Raw genomic sequence first — 20858 nt, 5'->3', positions numbered from 1 at the left:
TCAACCTAAATATTTTAACGCAACAAAATGAGGTAGTGTTTTGGGTCAAAACTTACTAGTGGGTTTAACTCATTACCGGTGAGTTCTGGCTTACACCAAATGGTGGCCATTTGTGAAAACCCGATTCTCGCACTTAATTTGCCAAATTCTGCTATGCTGTAGTTGATAGTTACTCTGTTAAAGTTTTGGCAAAATGGAACATGGCACCTTGTACCCAATCCTTATTTTCAGGCATCCTGCACCTGTTATAAGTGATACACAATGTCTAACTTTACAAATATTCATAAAATATAATATACCACAATGCATATCATAGCCATCTTACCTTATGATCATATGGGGTATAGGACTGAAACAGCTGGGACAGCACCCTGGTTCTCTGCTTTTTCTGAGAGAAAAAAAATGACCAATATTTAGAAACTATCAAACTAAAGAATAATATGAGACAACTGGTAAAAGATCTCTATATATTATTTCCGATGATTCTTGCACAGTTGGCTACAAGGAACAATGTATTTCCCAAATCCTCCACATATGGTACAAATGATTGAATCCCTCTAATCAGGTTTCTGTCCTTGCTACAGTATCAAAACAGCTCTTATCAAAGTCATATCCTATGTAATTATGAGAAAGGTAAACTATCACAACTTGGCCTTTCGACCCTTCTGCAGCCTTTGACTCAGCTGCCCACACCATCCTCCTCCAATACCTTTCCACCTTTGTCCAGATGGTGAGACTGCATTCGCTTGGTTACATTTTTATTTATTTAATTGTAGCCAAAGAATCAGCTTGGAGGCTTCTCTTCCCACTCTTGTATCCTTACCTCTGGTGTCCCCCAAGGATCTATTCTTGGTCCCATACTATTTCTCATCTACATGATGTCCCTTGCAACATTACCCAAAAAACAGTGCCAGTTTCCACATGGACGCTGATGACACCCAGCTCCACCTCTACCACCACTTCTCTCGATCCCACTGCTGTCCCGAAATTGTTTGCTTGTCTGACATTAAGTACCAGATGTGCAGAAATCTCCTCCAATTAAATATTGGGAAAATCAAAGCCATTGTTTTCAGTCCTGCAATAAACTCTGTTCCCTAGCTACCAACTCCATTCTCTCCCTGGCACTGTCTGAAGTTGAACCAGATAGTTTGCAACATTGGTATCATATGAGATGAGCTTCCGACCACATATGCACACCATCACTATATCCATCTCTGCGACACCACCCAACTCCACTCCTGCCTCAATTCATCTGTTCCTGAAACATTCATTGCTGCCTTTGTTACCTCTAGACTGGATTATTTTAACATACTCCTGGCTGTCCTCCCACATTCTATCCTCCACAATCCTGAGGTCATCCATAGCTCTGCTGCCCATGTCCCATCTCCCAACAAGTCCCTTTTACCCATCAGTCCTATACTTACTGACCTATATTGGCCGCTGATTAAGCAATACCTCAATTTTAAAATAGTCATCCTTGTTTTCAAAGCCCTCCACCACCTCTGTAATCTCACCCTACTCAGCCCTCTGAGATATCTGCACTCCTCTAATTCTGGCCCATTGAGCACACTCAATTTTAAGAGCGCCATTATTGGTAGCAATGCCTTCACCTTTCAAGTCTGTAAACTCTGGAATTGGTGGCCATGCCTTCATCCTCCAAGTCTCTAAGTTTCTGGAACTTTCTTTCCTCCTTTAAATTTACTGCTTTGACCAAGCATTTGGTCATCCACATTAATATGTCCTTTACGTGACTTGGGGCAGAATCTTCTGCTCAGTGAGCAGGGGCAGGACTCACTCGCCGAGACGTAAAGTGACACATGGTGACGTCGGGCGTGTGTCCCGATGTCACTGCGCGTCATTTAGATTTTCAGATTGGCGGGCGCGCAGCCGATTCGGATGCACATCCGCCGAACTGTCAAAGGCCTATTAAGGCCATTTAAAAAGCCAATAAAGCAATTAGCTGAGTTGCCCGCCCAACCTCGAGGTTGACGGGCAGGCGAATAGCCTAGGCGGCCTTCGCATTTTTCATGGAACCTCATCCACATGCGGGATGAGGTTTAATGTAGGTTTTTTAAATGTTTGAAAATTTTAAAATAAAATTAATGGGCATGTCCCAGCTCAGGGAGATTTCTGCGCTCTTTCGTGCACATGAGCGAAAAGAGCGCACTCCCCGATTCAGGCAACCCCCCCCCACCACCCGCATAGGGAGCGCTCAGCGCTTCCAGGCATGCGTCACGCTGGGTGAGCCTTAACTGGCCTGCCCACGTAAAATGGCAGCACCCGCCCAGCTGATCAGGGGCATTAATCGGCTACGCGCGAGCCCGCACCCGTGCCCGCACAACACCCCGACGGGGAGAAAATTCTCCCCTTGGTGTCAAAGTTTGCTTTATAATGCCTCTCTGAAGTGTCTTGGAATGTGTAATTATGTTGAAGGCATAAAAAAATACAAGTAGCTGTTGTTGTAGTAGAAAGCTCAGAACTGACTCTAAAAATGCACTCTTTGTAGAGGTTTCCAAGCAATCGGGAATCAGGGGCAGGATTTTTCAACTGTGTGCGGGGGCGGGTGTGCGGGGGCGGGCCCAACCCGCTGGCGCATAAAATGATGCGCGATGACGTCAGGCGTGCATCCCGACATCATCACATTGTATTGAGATGTTTCGTTCAGCCAATATTTAAGCGACCTATTAAGGCTAGAATTAATGTAAGTATTAACGTTGCCCGTCCAGCCTTAAGGTTGGCAGGCAGGCGAAAAAGGCCAAGTGGCCTTCACGTTTTTTTGGAAACGTCATCCATGAGCGGGATGAGGTTTCCTAAAGCTTTTATTAATTAAATAAATAAATATTTTTTCTGAAATATCAAAACATGTCACATGACGGCACGTTTAATTAAATTTTAAATCCATTTATTTAGTAATTTCAAAAGCCCTTTAATCTCCCTGAGGCAGCTCCGTGCCTCAGGGAGATTGAAGCGTTCTTTCGCACACATGTGCGAAATAGCGCTGGCCCCGACTCTCCACCTTCCCCCCGCCTGCACAGGTAGCGCTGAGCGCTACGGCTCATGTCTTATGCTGGCCAGGCCTTAATTGGCGTGCTTGTGTAAAATGGCAGCGCGAGGCCAATCGTGGGCAGCAGTCAGCTCCGTGACCGCCCCCACCTGCTCCCGCTGACTGAAAAATTCAGGCCCATGTTGCTCATGACAGATGTCAAGGTGAAACATAGAAAAATTCCAGCAATAACAATTAATTTCATTTCAACAAAAGATCTGGAGTTTGAAGGAAGTTGAAAAAATGAAAGCTTCTAGTGTTTTTATATTTACTAAAAATCACAACCAACAGATAAGAGGCCGGATACAAGGGACTGCTTATAAGATAATAATATGATAGTAAGATTCAGAGGAGTTAGCTAATCATAGGAGCAAAGGTTAAATGGTTTTTTGTTATGACACAGCAGTTGGTAAAGGCTGAGTTGTTTAAATCCCAGAGGGAAACTTTTAACAAGTGTCATAACCTATATTTTCAATTGGTATGTTTGAGATGCAGCTCTGAATTCAGGAATAAAACCACCAAGCCTCAAGAGTTTTTTTATATAAAACTAAATTAAATATTTATTAATTTAACAATAAATTAAATACATACACATGTCTACAAATTACTGCCATCTTAACTGTTAAACAAATCCCCAAATTAATCACTGCCAGGTAAATCTTCACCAAGGCCACAGTAACCCATAGACTTTAAACAGACACCAGGCAAAGCACATTTGACCTTACGACCTTGCAATTTGGTTCCTTTGCAGACACACTTGTAGGCTTAAAGGCTGGTTTGATCTTAAATGCCTCTCCCCCTTCGAATGTAAATTTTCCATGGTATCCTAGGCTTTTAACATCACATCTTCTAGCAATAACATTTTCATCCCACCAATTTTATTAGTAAGCTGAAAAAAAATAAACATGTTGCTTGGCATCTCCCAGCTAGGTGCAAGATTTTACTCCCAGTCTTGAATACTTTATTCAACAAATGCTAATGTACACTTTACCTTTTATACTCCTTACGTTTTTCTAATTAACATCTCAAAACTACTTTACATCAAAGCATCCAGACTAGCTGGCTTTAATCCAATTAAGACACATACATAGGGCAGAATTTTCTGGGTGGGCCAGCAGATGCAGCTCATGCCAAGGGCAACCTGAGAGGATGGTGAAGAGATGGGTTCTGCGCCTGCAGCATGTGGTACACTGAGACCGTTTTGGGGGCAACCTGGAGGAGCTGCACCTAGGCGCTGTGCTTGAACGCAGGACATGTCCAAGTCAGGGTGATGACATGCTGGGAGAGGAGCTTCAAGGTGGCGTGGCAATGAACCATCTGCTGTCCTCTGCGCTCCATGTGCTTGCACCTCCTTGCTATGGAAGGATATACTGTGTGGTGCCAAATGTGGTGTAGGCAGCATGTGTCCAAGGGGGGAGTGGAGAACAGGCCTAGCACCTTTGTGTGAGCGTTTGGTAGTAGCGAGGTGAGGAGGCACTGGAGCCCTGATATGTCCCAATCTGGTTGGGGTGGGCGTGCGCGAAGAGAGTCCATGTACAATTTGTACAAATCAATGCTCTTCTCTCATTTTCAGGAGACGAATGTTTATAATGCTGCAGAGTGTGTGAGGACTGGCGGCAGCCAGGCGCAGTTAGCCATTCTCAGCTGGTTTGAAGAGGCAGCCCTAGTCTCTTTCTGCCTTGATATTTGGGATTAAAATAAACAAAATGTCAAATGCATCAGTTGATGGTTTTTGACTCCACCAGTTGAAATTATGTCTAAAAACATAAAATTGATGTTAATTTGTGCCAACTGATAATGCACACAACATTGCAGCTCATTTAACTCGCTGTTGGAGGTCTCAGGGAAAGGAAGTGCTGTCAAGGTTAGTTCAGCAAGTTACTGCAGTGCAAATTGTAGATCGTACAAACTATGCTGTTAGTAGAATGTGTGCATAATGAGTCCAGCAACAGAGATACTCATCAAAAGAATTGCTCCACCATGGATGGTGTCGAGTTTTAGTTTCTTGTGTTGTTGTAGCTGCACCTATCCAGTGCCATTATCTGTTGGTTCCTGTAGTCCGTCTGGGACAATTGTGCCCCTTTAACAGAAATTATAAGCTTGTTACTCCATAACCTCCCTGGTAGATTACAATTAGTTACAATTGGACAAAACATTTTCTGAAATGCTTTGTGCCGTCAAGATGGAATCCACAATCAAATACAAAACTATGAGCAGAATTTTAACTTTTGCACTCGCTTGGCAAAAAGGCCAGCAGCGGGTTGGGAATCCAAAAGTTTGTGAAGCGGGTTTTACATGGCTTTTGAATTCAGCAACAGCATTTCCATTCTATTTCCAGGTTTCCCGACCAATTGCAATGCATTGGCATGATAACAATCTGGACCTAAATGTTCAAGACTCTATTTACAGGGGCCTGGAAAGTGGCAGAATTGTTCCATTCTGCAATTCTCAGGAGACGGCAGATATACTGCTGGAGTATCAACGTGGGAAGGCTGCCACCCCACAACCCCACCCCGGTCCTCTGAGGTATCCCTGGAGCTCATGCAAACAGGAGGAAGAGACCAGCTGAAACCAAGCTGGCATGACTGCAGTGAGCAGCAGAAATGTGGGCCTCCAAGTTAGGTAGCTGGGTTTCTAGATGGTGAGCTACACATTGCAAGTCATCAGGAGCAGGTATTAGAGACAGGTACAGAAGCGCAGACTCCCCTTCGGAGAGCGTAGGACACTCCAAGCTCGGCTCAGCTGCACACAGTTGCTGTGTCTCGGGGTTCATGAACCAAAAGGGCTATTCTGAAGCAGTGGCAGAAAATATGCGAGGTCTGTCAGCATTAGAGAATGATACCACTGGAGAAAGATTTGGGAAGTCCCTCTCTAGCATGAGTACCATGGTGTCTCAGGCCTTTGCACTGAGTCTACATCCATGGAAAGAATAGCCATCTATATGGGACACTGGACATGGCATAACCGAGTGCATGCTGGCTCTGACCAATGGCCTGCACGTTCAGTCTGCCAGGTTAAATAAGATGGAGGAAATCTTTGACTCGGCTCCAAAAGGCAGTGAATGGCATCCACAAATATTTCAGCAGGCAGAGCTGGAGAACAGGCAGTCTATCGCTAACTCCGTAGCCTGAGAGGTAGGACCATGTAGAAGTTACAAGAAAATGGAAAAGGAAAACTTTGGTATTTCACTAGGGAAATCACTTGGATGTTTTTAAGTCTATTAATGTGTCAATTTAACTGTCAACATTTATGCACCATAGAGCTTATTCCAAGTCTGCACTGTCCATTCATCTCCATTGTTGCTTCTTGCCTGCCAAATGGACATCAGCCTTGACGTAAATGACAAGAATGGGAGATGAGCAGTGGGTGTCGGTGAGGTGGAAGGATTATTAACTGTGGAAGTGCTTTGTGTTGTTGTAGGGGAAGCATGTAGTAAGTTCAGCATTGGTGAAGCATACGGCTGCACAGCCTCTGTGAGTTTGTCTCAGGCACTCTGGCAACTATGAGAGCAGCTATAGAGACCCAGGTCACATCAGGCTCCTCCTCCTCCTCTAAAGATGCAGCACAGTCATCACCATCCTCCTCCTGGAGCTCTAGTTTTCTCTGCTGTGCTACAGTGTGCAATGCACAGCATGCCACTATCGTCCAAGACACCTTTTCTGGTGTATACTGAAAGATGCCCCAGATCTGCCTAGACACCTGAAAAACATCTTCAGCAGCCCAATGGCTTGCTCACTTCTACTTGTGCTCATGTGGTTTCTGTTTTGGCTTTTCTGCGTGTCAGTGATAGGGCTCTTCATCTGCCACATCCTCAGAGGGTAGTCTCTACATTAAGGAGCATCTGCTAACTTTGCTTAGGGGTTCGATGACCTGAGGGAGACTTGGTTGGTGTAGAATGAAGGCACACACTTCAGCTTTCAACAACAATAACAAGTACTATTTATGTTTATATAGCACCTTTAACATAATGAAATGTCCCAAGGTTCTTCTCAGTAACATTATAAAACAAAGTATGACATCAGCCCATGTAAGAAGGTACTGGGCAGAATTTTCTGCCTGTCGGGCGGCTGGGCCCGACCCAATCTCCGGCGGGCGGGGAGCCGATCCCCACTGGAGAAGTGGGCCCCGCCGCCATTTTACGTGGGCGGGCCAATTAAGGCCCGCCCAGCGTGACGCCTGGCGGGAAGCGCTATGCGCTTCCTGTGCGAGTGGGGGGGTGGGGGGGGGGGGGGGGAGAGAATTCCCCAAAAGCGAGAGTGCGCTCTTTCACGCATGCGTAAGTGTTGCCTCAGGGAGATCATTTACACTTTGAAAAATAGAAAAAATAAATTCCCTAACATGTCCCCCTCATGTGACAATGTCACATGAGATGGGACATGTTCATAATTTACATAACTTTATTAAACTTTTTGAAACCCTACGTGAAACCTCATCCCGCCGGTGGATGAGGTTTCATGTTTTATCTATTTCCCGCCGGGGCTCCTGGCCTGCCCGCCAACCTTAAGGTTGGATGGGCAGGTCCTTTAATTGTATAATTGATCCTGTCAATGGCCTGATTTTGCTGCGGGCCCTGAAAATTTAAATGGGCTGGGGTGACGTCAGGGGTTCCGCCTGACGTCATCCCGTGTCATTTTACGCGTCGGCGAGCGGGCCCTGCCCCCTGCTCGCCGACTGCAAAATTCTGCCCACTAGGTTAATGAGCAAAAGCTTGATCAAAGGGGTAGGTTTGAAGGAGTGTGTTAAGGAGGAAAGCAAGGTGGAGAGACAAAGGGTATGAAAAGGAATTCTAGAGCATAGGGCATAGGCAACAGTCCACCAATGGTGGAGTAATTATGATTGGGAATTCACAAGAGGCCAGGATTAGAGGAGCAGAGATATCTCGGAGGGTTTTGGTGTTGGAGAAAAATGCACAGAGTCTGAACAAATCCTAGGAACAAAAGATTTTTACTTCGGCAAAGAAGCAGCTCTCCTGGTTTCCAGCCTGTCAATTTCAGGGTTCTATCAATTCCTGATGTGCTCTTGCCTTGTTGAACCTGGCAAGTTTTAGACAGCCTGAAAAGCCCATGCGCTTGCTGGTAAAGCCAGAATGCAAGTTAAATCTTAAGGCAATTGTCTTTTTACACAAGTAAATCTTCGGATTCCCTGTCCATGGGGGTTTCCCACGCTTCGTGAAAGGCAGACTGGTTAATTATGGAAATCAGTAGGTTCATGTCGGGTTCCCAAAACACGAGCTTTTTTTTTTCCCTCTTTAAGCTCACCCCACCCAGCAGGTTAGAAGTTCCCCCCTATGTGGTTGTAGTATATAGGCACCGGTGGCTCTTGAATATTAGGGTTTGTTTCCTCTGCTGAGATTAATGCATTTAGGGTTTATCTCCAAGAGCCTCATGTCTCAAGAACCTTAAAATTCAAACAAATAAAACTGCATAGGAGGTGTCAGCACTGTGAGAAATTGCAGATCTGGAACTCAGCTGTATCATGGTAAAAAGCAGGAGCGTCAGCGAGAGTTCAGCAGGAGAGGAGTGTATGCAGCCAGTGGAGCGGGAGACGAGTGCATGCAGCCAATGGAGCAGGAGAGGAGTGCATGCAGCCAGTGCAGCGGGAGTGGAGTGCAAGCAGTCAGTGGAGTGGGGAGGTGGAAATGCCGCCAGTGGAGCGAGAGAGGAGTATATGCAGCCAGTGAAATGGGAGAGGGATACGTGGAGCCAATGGAATGAGAGAGGAGTATGTATAGCCAGTGGAAAGGGAGAGAAATACAGGCAGCCTGCAGAATGGAAGGTGAGTCAAATCAGAAGTGATAGGCTCAAGCCCTTCTTCAACAGCTGTGGCTCAGTTCATAGCACCCTCGCCTTTGAATCAGAGGGTTGTGGGTTCATGTCCCACTCCCGGAAAACCAAGAACTGTGATTGTACTCGAAAGAAGTTGCAATCTGTGACTGTTGGTAACTCGAAAGAGTTTCAACACTTGAGCACAAAATCTAGGCTCAAACTTCAATGCGGTATTGAGGGGTGTTACAACATCAGGGGGGCCATATTTTGAATGTGGTGTTAAACAAAGGTCTTGACTGCTCTCTCAGCTGGCCAGAAAAGATTCCATGGTGCTATTTGTAGATGATAACATGTATGTGCACAAAACTGGCTGCTGCATTTGCTTACATAACAGTGATTAGACTTCAGGAAAGCAATTCATGGCTGTGAAGTTTTTTTGAGCGTTGTAATAATGCAAAAGACATTGTATAAATGTTAGTTTGTCTATTTTTTCTTGCATGCAGCCAGCAGCAAAGCAGTAATAGTCAGCAGGAGAGATGGTTTTTGGGTGGAAAAAAGAATGGGATACTTCCACCAATTTCCTCTCTGTTATGACCATCTGCTAAGAAGAAAGGGAACAAAAATGGTGAAATGTCTGAAGCAGCTTCGTCTTGGTTTTGATTTTCTGGTTTGTGAAAGTTCTTTGCTTTACTGAAACTTTACTGGAAATATTTGTACATCAACTTGTCTCCTTCCTGCACAAGACCAAATTGGATCTTCATTGAAGATCTAACCATCTCTTTGGTAAACTGTCCCTAAATTATTGTAAACTTTTATGTTAATTCGTTTACATAATATCCATATCAGGTGAGTGAAGTTATATTAAAATTAGACAAATATTTAAAAAAACAGAATTTGTCTTATTCCATGAACCAGTGGGCCTTTCACTTTCACATAAAAATGCCACTAAAAGGCAGGAAAATCTTCAGGTCAAGTAATGTTATCAGCACTACTTTCAAGTTTGAAAAAACATTTCTGTGTGCCCTATGTGAAGTCTTAAATGGTAAGGCAATTCATATTGCTTAACACAATTGAACTTTGCAACTTTAAATCACAATTAGCATGCTAGCAGTTTCAGTCAACACATTACACCATTATTCAAGCATCAGATTTAGTGAATGACCTTGAACAAGGGCCCCCTTAGAAATACTTCTGTTTCATTCTATTTACAATTTAGCATTTGCTACGTTACAGGTGAACAGTCACACATTCATTTACCCAGTAAAGAATTCTGACATCTGCCTTTCATTTGCATATATAATAATGTCACAAACCCAAACATCAATTTGTAACAATCTCCAGTAGATGAGAAAACATCTACAGTAGTTGGGAAATATTATAAACTATTAAGCCCAGCGAGTCTTAACTCTAACTTTGGCAGTTAATCAAAATAAATGTCACAACAAACATGAGCTCATTTGAAAGACACTTGCATTATTTTATACCACTCTCAGAAGTCTGTCATTTAATTCAGAAAGGATTGTTTTATTTATTTTTTAACCAGAAAATACAGCTGTTATGAAACATTTATGTTTGCAGTAAAAGTAACATAGGAACACACCCACTTTTTACGTTACCCAGAGACAGTATCAGGTACAGAAAGCTCATATACAGGTGAAAGTTCCCTTTGCTCTCTTCCAATAATACACCTTAATCCCATCTTCCAATGAACTTTTTGCCACCAGAACAACATGACTGCAACTTTTAATCCATGACCCCAAAAGGGTTTTTAGTCTGTCCACATTTCATACTTCAAAGTTCATATGTGAACATTATATTTTATAGAATTACATAACATTGCTTCTTTGATATCATGTTCTCTTACTGTGTACAGTTTTGGTCTCCTTATTTAAGGAGGGGTATACTTGCATTAGAGACAGTTCAGAGAAGGTTCACTAGGTTGACTTGTGGATGAAGGGGTTGTCTTATGGGGAAAGGTTAAGCAGGCTGGGGCTATACTCATTGGAGTCTGGAACAATGAGAGATGGTCTTATCGAAACATATAATGTTCTGAGTGGGCTTGACAGGCTAGATGCTGAGAGGATGCTTCCCCTCATGGGGGAATCTAGAAATAGGGGGCATGTTTCAAAATTAGGGGTCTCCCACTTAAGAAAAAAGTGAGGAGAAATTTCTTCCCTCAGAAGGTCATTAATCTTTGGAATTCTCTACTCCCGAGAACAGTGGAGGCTGAGTCATTGAATATATTCAAGGTTAAGTTAGACAGATTTTTGATTTACAAGGGTTATGGGGAGGCAGGCAGGAAAGTGAGTTAACATCAAAATCAGATCAGCCATGGTCTTTCTAAATGGCAGATCAGGCTTGAGATGCCAAATGGCCTAATCCTGCTCCTATTTCTTATGTTTCTTATGTCACACAGAGTCAAAAAACAGAAAATTCCTCATGTCATGTAAGTGAACTCAAAATTAAACTAAACTCTCAGGTTCTTGCAACACAACCAACATTAACATCCTCAATTATAAAGCAATTCTATTTAGTTCGAATATATTTAGTTTATAGCTAATGGGCAATATTGTACATTAGACTTTTATTCCTGAATTTTCTCATTGGTACGTTTATTTGTGCATAAATAAGCATTTGCCCAGCAATTTAAATTATGTATATAATTAGTTTTACCACAACATTCCTGAACAACAGTTAATTTTAAAATTGGGCCAATTACTTGGTGGTTTCATGAACTACAACTGCACAGTTTGCAGAACATCATACACAGGGCTGAATTATACAAGGTGCTGATTTCCCAGCTCCCAAGCTAAACATTCAGGGGGGCAGCCCACTAGGAGGAACACCAGCTGCCCTGCAGCCATTTTGTAAACCTTTGGGAGAGGCCCTATGATAGGCCCAGACGACCCATTAACGAAGGACCCCTCTTCACTGCCCACCACCAGCCCCCGCTGGGTAACTTGCCAGTCTTACCGGGTGCTGGCCTCTCCCACCACCGGTTAAATCTTGGCGATGATGGGATGAGGTCCTTAAGTGGGAATTAATTGGCCACTGAAGGGCCTAAATTGGTGCACAGGTGGGCCTGACGTCACCCCAAGTGCTGGTATAATTATATAATTGCAATGGGGCAGGAGTGGGTGGTTGATAGGGGCAGGCTGCCTCCTGGACTTAATGTAGCCCCACCCCTTCAAACTCACTGGTGGGGTAGCGTAAAATTTAGTCCAAAAATTGAGAGGCAATACAAGTAACATCAGCAATGTTTGAACAATAAGAGTGAAAAGTGTAGTTTTAGGTCTGGCTACCTACAACTTCCTTTCTCCGCCTTCCTGTGGCATCAGGAAAACATGGCTTCACTTTACAGGGCTACTGATTGCATATCCTAACAAGCGAATGAAATACCACATTCTGATTGGTGGGCAGTCACCAGGAAGCCAGGTTCCAACTACAAGATCTGCTCACTCCTCCTTTACCAAAGTCTTAATATCAGGCATTCTAATCCAAAACCTATGAGAATTGAATAGGCAGCGCCTTCATTTTGCTCTTGTTTCAATGCTAAATTATTTCCTTTGTTCTAGTCAGAAAAGTTTTCTCAAGGCTTTCTCTGCAAAAATATGACACTAAAATGAAAGGCTGTCTAGCAAGACCTCGATTTTAAAATTCTTATCCTTACTTTCAAACTCCCACATGGCCTTGCATCTCCCCATCTCCATAGCCTCCTCCATTTCTACAAGCCTTTGAGATCTCTGCACTCCTTCAATTTGGCCCTCTTGAACAAACTTAATTTTAATCATTCCACCACTACATGCCTTCAGCTGTCTTGGCCTCAAGGTCTGGAATTCCCTCCCTAAGTTTCACCATTCCGTTACCTCTCTCTCCTTCTTCAAGACTCTTCTTGAAACCTAACTCTTTGTCCAAGATTTGACCTATAATCCCTTCATAAGGCACGTTATTAAACATATTTGCTACCTTCCAGTGAAGCGCCCTGGGATGTCTTACTGTGTTCAAGGTGTTCTATGAATCTAAGTTGTTGTTGCATTACCCTGAGTATAGAAGATTAAGGATGGTCAAATAGAGTTTAAGATGATTAAAAGATTTGATAGTGTAGAAAGAGAGAAACGATTTCCTTTATTGAAAAGTCCAAAAAACCTTAAAATTGGAGCTAGGCCATTAAGGGATAATGTCAGAAATCACTTCGTCATGTAAAGGACAGTGGAAATCTGGAACTCTCTCTTTCCAAAAACTATTGCGGCTAAGTAAACTGAAAATTTCAAAACTGAGATCGGAAGATTTTTCTCGGACAAGGGACTTAAGGGTTTTGGAACCAAGTTAAGATACAGATCAGCTATGATTTAATTGGTTGGCCAAACAGTTTCAAGAGGCTAAATGGCTGAATTTCATAGCTGTGAAATTTCAGCTAACCAGATGAAGCATGACACAAACTTTGCATGTGTGATTTCTAAAATGTGAAAGGTTTATGATTTTATATTATTTGTGCAATATTTATGCTCTAAGTTTTCCAAAAAAAATAACTTATTTTCACAATGAAGTTGCTAGCATAATCAGATGCCTTATAAGTATTCAGTGAATGTGATTTTTAAAAATAAATGATAGGCATAGGGGGAATCTGTTAAATGACAGCTAATCTGCGTTTTAATTGTGGGAAACTAGACATTAAAGCAAAAATTCACAATTGACGCTGCTTCTTTTAAAATGTCAAGAAGGATTTGGAAATTCATTGTTAATGGACTAAAGGTAGATGTACAAAAAGGAGAGAATATGCTAATTTTGCTGTCACTTCTGCTGTAGAACTTCAGCAACAGCTGGACCTTTTTGGAAGCCTACATTAAATGGCATTTAGCAGATCCTGCCATTTTACTTTGATATGTAATAACAGTGGGGATAATTTATTTCAGAGATGGGAGTCTCATAGTTTGCATGTTTTGGCTGCAAATTTAAGTTTATTTTTCAATTACTGGTGTATAATCAGTGCCAAATTTTTTACTGTTATGTGTACAAGATTTAATTATGCCAGAGTTGCATGAGTTGGATTTTTTAACCTTTGATACATTTTTGTTCGGCATTTTTTTCCTCTGTGATAAGCCAGCAGCCTGAAATCTATTTCAATAGTGTTATCTTAATGTGCTACGAAACAATTGAGTGTATGATCATTGTGTATAATCTCAAACATTGTTAACCTGGACATGGGGGTGTGTCTTTGCAGGGCAATAATGTGTACTCAAGATCAGGCAAACAGAAACTCTACATGTCTAGACCACTGGTAACTTTATTCAGAAACTCTGAAATATGGTGGGGATGTTCAGACGCTCAGGGCAGAATTGTCCCAGGTTTGCACTAAGCGCAGTAGTGGGCAGGTAAAACGACGTTTTATCTGCCGGCCACAATGGCAGCTTTTCACGCTGTATCGTCCCAAACTCACTGCATTAATTATGCATTCCCAGGAAACATGCCATTTTGACGGCAGGCAGGCATTCATTCACCCGCCATGCCATCACCTTGCCGCTTCTTCAAGCTGGGCATCATATTTAAAGGCCAGCCGCGCACACACCTCTCAGTGCTTCCAGCCACGGCTGCTGCACAGAAGACATGGCCCTGAAAGACAAAAAGACTGCAGCCTTCGGGTTTAGTGACGAATCCCTTAAGGTGATGTCACCTATCCCCACTCTGGCCCCAGGAGGGGCAGCAGCATCACCAATTAAGCATGGCAGGTGGTAACAGCGGTGCTCAGCACCAACACCTTACAAAAGAGGTCAGCCACCCAGCGCTGCTACAGGATGAATGGTCTCATCAGCTCCACCAGGGTAACTCACTCTTCTTATCACTCCCAACTCTCACACTCTCAAACTCATCAAATATCCATAGGAATCTCACACCTCAAAGGACAACACCACTAACTCTCACACACACCCTCACATCTCCATCAGGCTCATATCCTCTCAAGCTGGTGTCCACATCCCATCCATGGCTCCACTCACCACACAAACATTCCATGCAGTTCCATGCGACCTGCTCACGCTCTCTCCATCTGTTTCGCCTGCTCACATCAGCAGATAGAGGTCCCAGACTGCGGGTAGAGTGACCCACATTATGCCCCTCACTCACTTTGAGGAGTGTGCCACTGGCTGACTGGTGAGGATGTCGACCCTGCCTGCAGTAACGGTGACATCGGTGGTGGACACCCACCTGAGGATCCTGCACCACGTCATCCCTCTCTCAATGCAACTGTGAGTCCTCTCTCTCCTGCTTTTGACTCTGCTGCCATACACTAATTATCTCTACTTAAGTTCACAGGGAACTTTGTCAAGCGACCGACACACTCAGCCAGCCAGTCCCTCAGCTCCATCCACGTCCTCACCTTCAGTCAAGAGGACACCTCCTCCACTAAAGAGCTGGAAATAAGCAGCCTGGAAGACCTGTCACAGCGCTTACCCACACCAGCGCAGAGACACACACCTCGGTGGGACCTAGGTCTAGAGCAGGCTTTGGTTCACAGTCTGGTGGTCACTGCATAGTTACGCGTCCACAGCAGGAGGAGGCAGGTTCACCCGAGCTCCCTGGCACTCAGAGCACTGCTGCTCAGATGACAGACTTCTGGATTAAGCCTTCCAACTTATCCTGGAGAATCCGCAGAAGGCAGGAGAACATCAATGCAGGGCTGTAGGAAACCCTCAACAGAGTGGCTCGGGAGTCGGAGGACTGCATCTGCCTGCTCACTGGTGAAGTGGTGCCCACATGTGTGCGTTTGGAGGTCTCATGGGGAGTATGGCGGTGCCATTGAGACCCCAGTCCAGCAGAACATGGAGGTACGCGCAGGCCTGCACTCCATTGCCGGAGCCATGGGTGAGTTCCTGTAGTGGCAACGCAAGGGGAAAGTGGGGCACCTCGACGTCACTCCAGGTGCTCCTTCCCCTCAACGAGTCTGCACCCGAAGGGAGGAGGGGCGATAACTGGACACACCTGTGTCATCCATTCGGGAAACTCAGAGGCTGTCCACTCTCTCTGAGTCCCCTTTGACTACGAGCCCCTCAACCTCATCCTCTGTCACCGCAGAGGGCGCAGCCGGCCCATGAGTGATTCTGGAGGGAGAAGTGTGTGTGTGAGAGAGAGGGCCTTTCAGAGCCTCGTGTAAGCATTCTCCCATGCACGAGGATCCTTCCTGTATCACACGCACCTCAATGTCCTGAGCATTTCCAGCTACCTGCTGGGGTTCACTTTCAGTTGTCCATCTGAGCTGACCTGCATCTCCACCCGCCCACTGACCATGCTCCCATGCAGCACCTGATCTCGACCAACACAAGTCTCGTTTCACTTTCCATTTGAACAGCATGATGCTAATTTGATTTTACATTCACTCCCCCATCCTTTACCCTCCCCCAGTCACCCACTTTCTCTCCCCCATCGCAGTTAACCCCCACCGGCATCACCTTCCACCTCCCCTCCGTGATCCACCAGCCACAACCCTTTCCTTTCGTGGATGTCCTGGTGAACGTGCACGTTCCCGTCCTTCCCGAAAATCCCAACCCCACCTTTATTAACCTCCTCCTTCCCACCCCCAGGGTCCATGTCTGCCTCCAAGTCCTCACCGCTACCTTCCTTCTACCGCTACCTTCGGACCCTCACCCTCCCACCTAACTGCCTCACTCTGCCTTCGGTCAATCTCACCATTCCCTCATACCTCGCGCATCCTCAGTTCGCTCCCCAGGAAGTAGCCATGGACCCATCAGACCCCTCCCTTGCACGTTCACCTGTACATCCCCGCTGCCAGACCACCCCCTGCCCCAGCTTATTCCTCCCTCTTCCTGACTCCGTCAGACACCCTTACTTCTTCCGCCACTCTTAGTCCCTCCCACCGACTCTTGGCTCCTTCCTCCAGCATTACCACTTCCTTCAGTCTCACTTCTTCCTCCAACCTACTCCTTCTCCCTTCCTGACTCCCTCAGACACCCTTACTTCTTCCTTCAGCCTTACTTCTTCCTACATTCTTACTCCCTCTCCTCTCCGCACTCCTTACCCCCTCCAAATTCCTTCCTTACACCTTCCACCTCCTTACAACTTCCTCCCCAGTTATCATCTTCGCCCCCATTACCCCCTCCTCCCAACCTCCCCGCAAATACTTCCATTTCGTCCTTCCCAACCTCACCCCCAAAACACCTTCGTTCCCCAGCAGGCTGGCCTTATAATGATATGCAGATGTATTACAATGAGGTTCCTGACGTCCAATGGCAGGGAACGTGGCCCACCATCGACGGGCTAAGCGGACAATCACAAACTGGTTTCACAATGTTGTGAAACTAATTTTTGGCCTTCTCACCATATTGTCCACTCACACCACCGAACACACCCGATGCCAGCAGGCACGGAAAATTCCACCCTCAGGTGGCAAAAAGTAAAATGATTCTGAGAGACATGTTTCTTGGCCAGGAGATAAGAAAAAGGTGACATCTAATTATGTCTTTCCTCAGTAAATATTAGTTTGGTTTCTCAATTACTTATAACAAGCCAGCACAGAACCTGGAGCCTTATTTAAAGTACATTTTGACAGCAAAACTATGCACAAGTGTTCCTTCTGCATAGGGAGAAAAATGTGAAAGGATAGTGAGAAGACAGGCCAAGAGAGTATAAAATAGTGAAAGATAAGAGGGGGAAAGGAACAGTGGTTGAGGAAGGACAGTGGTAGGGGAGGGACAGGAGAAAGGGGCAGAAAGACACTCAAATCTCAATATTTTTAACACCTTTTTGAGAATTCAAAAACAACAGTTGTTCACAGACTAAATCTATTTTTGGGGCTGTTATATATACACATGTTAATTTAGCTGGAAAGGTAAGAAAATCAGTTTATTTTAAGCAACAAATCAAAAGCAGTCGTTTCACTGTCCCTGGACAGAAGGCTTTTTTAAAATTAATTCACGGGATGTGGGTTTCGCTGGTTGGACCCATCCCTAGTTGCCCTTGAGAAGGTGGTGGTGAGTTGCCTTCTTGAACCGCTGCAGTCCATGAGGTGTAGGTATGCCCACAGTGCTGTTAGAGAGAGAGTTCAGGATTTTGACCCAGTGACAATGAAGGAATGGCGATATATTTCCAAGTCAGGGTGGTGAGTGACTTGGAGGGGAACTTACAGGTGGTGGTGTTCCCATCTATCTGCAGCCCTTGTCCTTCTAGATGGTAGTGGTTTAGGGTTTGGAAGGTGCTGTCAGAGGAGCCTTGGTGAATTCCTGCAGTGCATCTTGTAGATGGTACACACTGCTGCTACTGTGCGTTGGTGGTGGAGAGAGTGAATGTTTGTGGATGGGGTGCCAATCAAGTGGGTTGCTTTGTCCTGGATGGTGTCGAGCTTCTTGAGTGTTGTAGGAGCTGCACTCATCCAGGCAAGGGGAGAGTATTCCATCACACTCCTGACATGTGCCTTATAGATGATAGTCAGGCTTTGGGGAGTCAGCAGGTGGGTTACCCGTTGCAGGAATCCTAGCCTCTCTCCTGATCTTGTAGCCACAGTATTTATATGGCTAGTCCAGTTCAGTTTCTTGTCAATGCTAACCCCCAGGATATTGATAGTGGGGAATTCAGTGATGGTAATGCCATTCAACATCAAGGGGGGATGGCTAGATTCTCTCTTGTTGGAGATGGTCATTGCCTTGCACTTGTGTGGCGCGATTGTTACTTGCCATTTGTCAGCCCAAGCCTGGATATTGTCCAGGTCTTGCTGCATTTGGACATGGACTGCTTCAGTATCTGAGGAGTCGCGAATGGTGCTGAACATTGTGCAATCAACAGCGAACGTCCCCACGTCTGACCTTATGATGGAAGGAAGGTCATTGACGAAGCAGCTGAACACAGTTTGGCCAAAGGCACTACTCTGAGGAACTCCTGCAGTGATGTCCTGGAGCTGAGACGACTGACCTCCAACAACCACAACCATCTTCCTTTATGCTAGGCATGAATCCAACCAGCGGAGAGTTTTCTCCCTGATTCCCATCGACTCCAGTTTTGCTAGGGCTCCTTGACGCCACACTCAGTCAAATACGGCCTTGATGTCAAGGGCAGTCACTCTCACCTCACCTCGGGAGTTCAGCTCTTTTGTCCATGTTTGAACCAAGGCTGTAATGAGGTCAGGAGCTGAGTGGCCCTGGTGGAACCCTAACTGGATGTCAGTGAGCAGGTTATTGCTGAGCAAGTGACGCTTGATAGCACTGTTGATGACCCCTTCCATTACTTTACTGATAATCGAGAGTAGACTGATGGGGCGGTAATTGGCTGGGTTAGATTTGTTCTGCTTTTTGTGTACAGGTAATTTTCCACATAGTCGGGTAGGTGCCAGTGTTATAGCGGTACTGAAAGAGCTTGGCTAAGGGCGTAGCAAGTTTGGAGCACAAATTGAGATGGATCATCCAACCCAGCACTTCTGGCTGAAGGCTGTAGCAAATGCTTCAGCCTTATCTTTTGCACTGATGTGCTGGGCTCCCCCATCATTGAGGATGGGAATATTTGTGGAGCCTCCTCCCCCAATGAGTTGTTTAATTGTCCACCACCATTCACGACTGGATGTGGCAGGATTGCAAAGCTCATCTCTGATCCGTTGGTTGTGGAATCGTGTAGCTCTGTCTGTTACTTGCTGCTTATGCTGTTTGGCACCTAAGTAGTCCTGTGTTTTAGCTTCACCAGGTTAACACCTCATTTTTAGGTATGCCTGGTGCTGCTCCTGGCATGCCGTCCTGCACCCTTCATTGAACCAGGGTTGATAACCTGGCTTGATGGTAACGGTAGAGTGGGGGATATGCTGGGCCATGAGGTTATCAATTGTGTTTGAGTACAATTCTGCTGCTGCTGATGGCCCAAAGCACCTCATGGTTACCCAGACTTGAGTTGCTAGATCTGCTCAAAATCTATCCCATTTAGCACGGCAGTAGTACCACACAACACAATCGAGGGTGCCTCAATGTGAAGGCAGGACTTCATCTCCACAACAACTGTGTGGTGGTCACTCCTACTGACACTGTCATGGACAGATGCATCTGCGGCAGGCAGGCTGGTGAGGGTGAGGTCAAGTATGTTTTTCCCTCTTGTTGGTTCCCTCACCATCTGGTGCAGACCCAGTCTAGCAGCTATGTCCTTTAGGATTCGACCAGCTTGGTCAGTAGTGGTGCTACCGAGCCACTCTTGATGATGGACATTGAAGTCCCCCACCCAGAGTACATTCTGCACCCTTGCCACCCTCAGTGCTTTCTCCAAATGGTGTTCAACATGGAGGAGTACTGTTTCATAAGATGAGGGAGGGCTGTACGTGGTAATCAGCAGGTTTCCTTGCCCATGTTTGTCCTGATGCCATGAGAGTTCATGGGGTCTGGGGTTGATGTTGAGGACTCCCAGGGCAATTCCCTCCCAACTTTATACCACTGTGCAGCCCCACTGGTGGGACTGAACATACCCAGGGATGGTGATGGTGGTGTCTGGAACATTATCTGTAAGATATGGATTCCATGAGGATGACTATGTCAGGCTGTTTCTTGACTCATCTCTGAGACAGCTCTCCTAAAGCCTCCAGACGTTAGTAAGGAAGACTTTGCAGGGTCGACAGGGCTGAGTTTGCCGTTGTTGTTTCCAATGCCTAGGTCAATGCCGGGTGGTCCATCTGGTTTCATTCCTTTTTTGAGACTTTGTAGCGGTTTGATTTCAGAGGGCATTTAAGAGTCAACCACATTGGAGACACATGTAGGCTAGACCAGGTAAGAATGGCAGATTTCCTTCCCCAAAGGGTTTTTAACAACAATCGACAATGATCTCATGGTCATCATTAGACTTTTAATTCCAGAATTTTATTGAATTCATATTCCACCATCTGCCATGGTGGGATTCGAACCAGGGTCCCCAGAGCATTACCCTGGGTCTCTGGATTACTAGTCCAGTGACAATACCATCGTTCAGGTTCTATTTCTTTCAACTTTAGCTTAACGACTGCCTGAATACCACATGTTAGCGCCACCTGCACCTCTTTTCAAAACAGCATAAGCTTGTTCAGCAAAGACATGCAAGATCCA

At 45.2% G+C, this 20858-nt stretch overlaps 1 protein-coding gene across 5 annotated transcripts in view; it reads right to left on the bottom strand.

Annotated features, from left to right (window-relative positions):
* cdkal1 (CDK5 regulatory subunit associated protein 1-like 1) overlaps positions 1-20858 on the bottom strand; it is a 947238-nt gene that overhangs the window by 199612 nt on the left and 726768 nt on the right. For all 5 annotated transcript variants that reach the window (XM_078539307.1, XM_078539304.1, XM_078539306.1 and 2 more), the window contains one exon: positions 326-388. In XM_078539307.1, coding sequence (XP_078395433.1) covers positions 326-388 — 63 coding nt within the window. The remainder of the gene's footprint in view (positions 1-325; positions 389-20858) is intronic.

Source organism: Cetorhinus maximus, chromosome 3, assembly GCF_964194155.1.
Source record: "Cetorhinus maximus chromosome 3, sCetMax3.hap1.1, whole genome shotgun sequence".
NCBI lineage: Eukaryota > Metazoa > Chordata > Chondrichthyes > Lamniformes > Cetorhinidae > Cetorhinus > Cetorhinus maximus.
The sequence above is the reverse complement of the archived record's forward strand: the minus strand, read 5'-3'. Positions and strand labels throughout refer to the sequence as shown.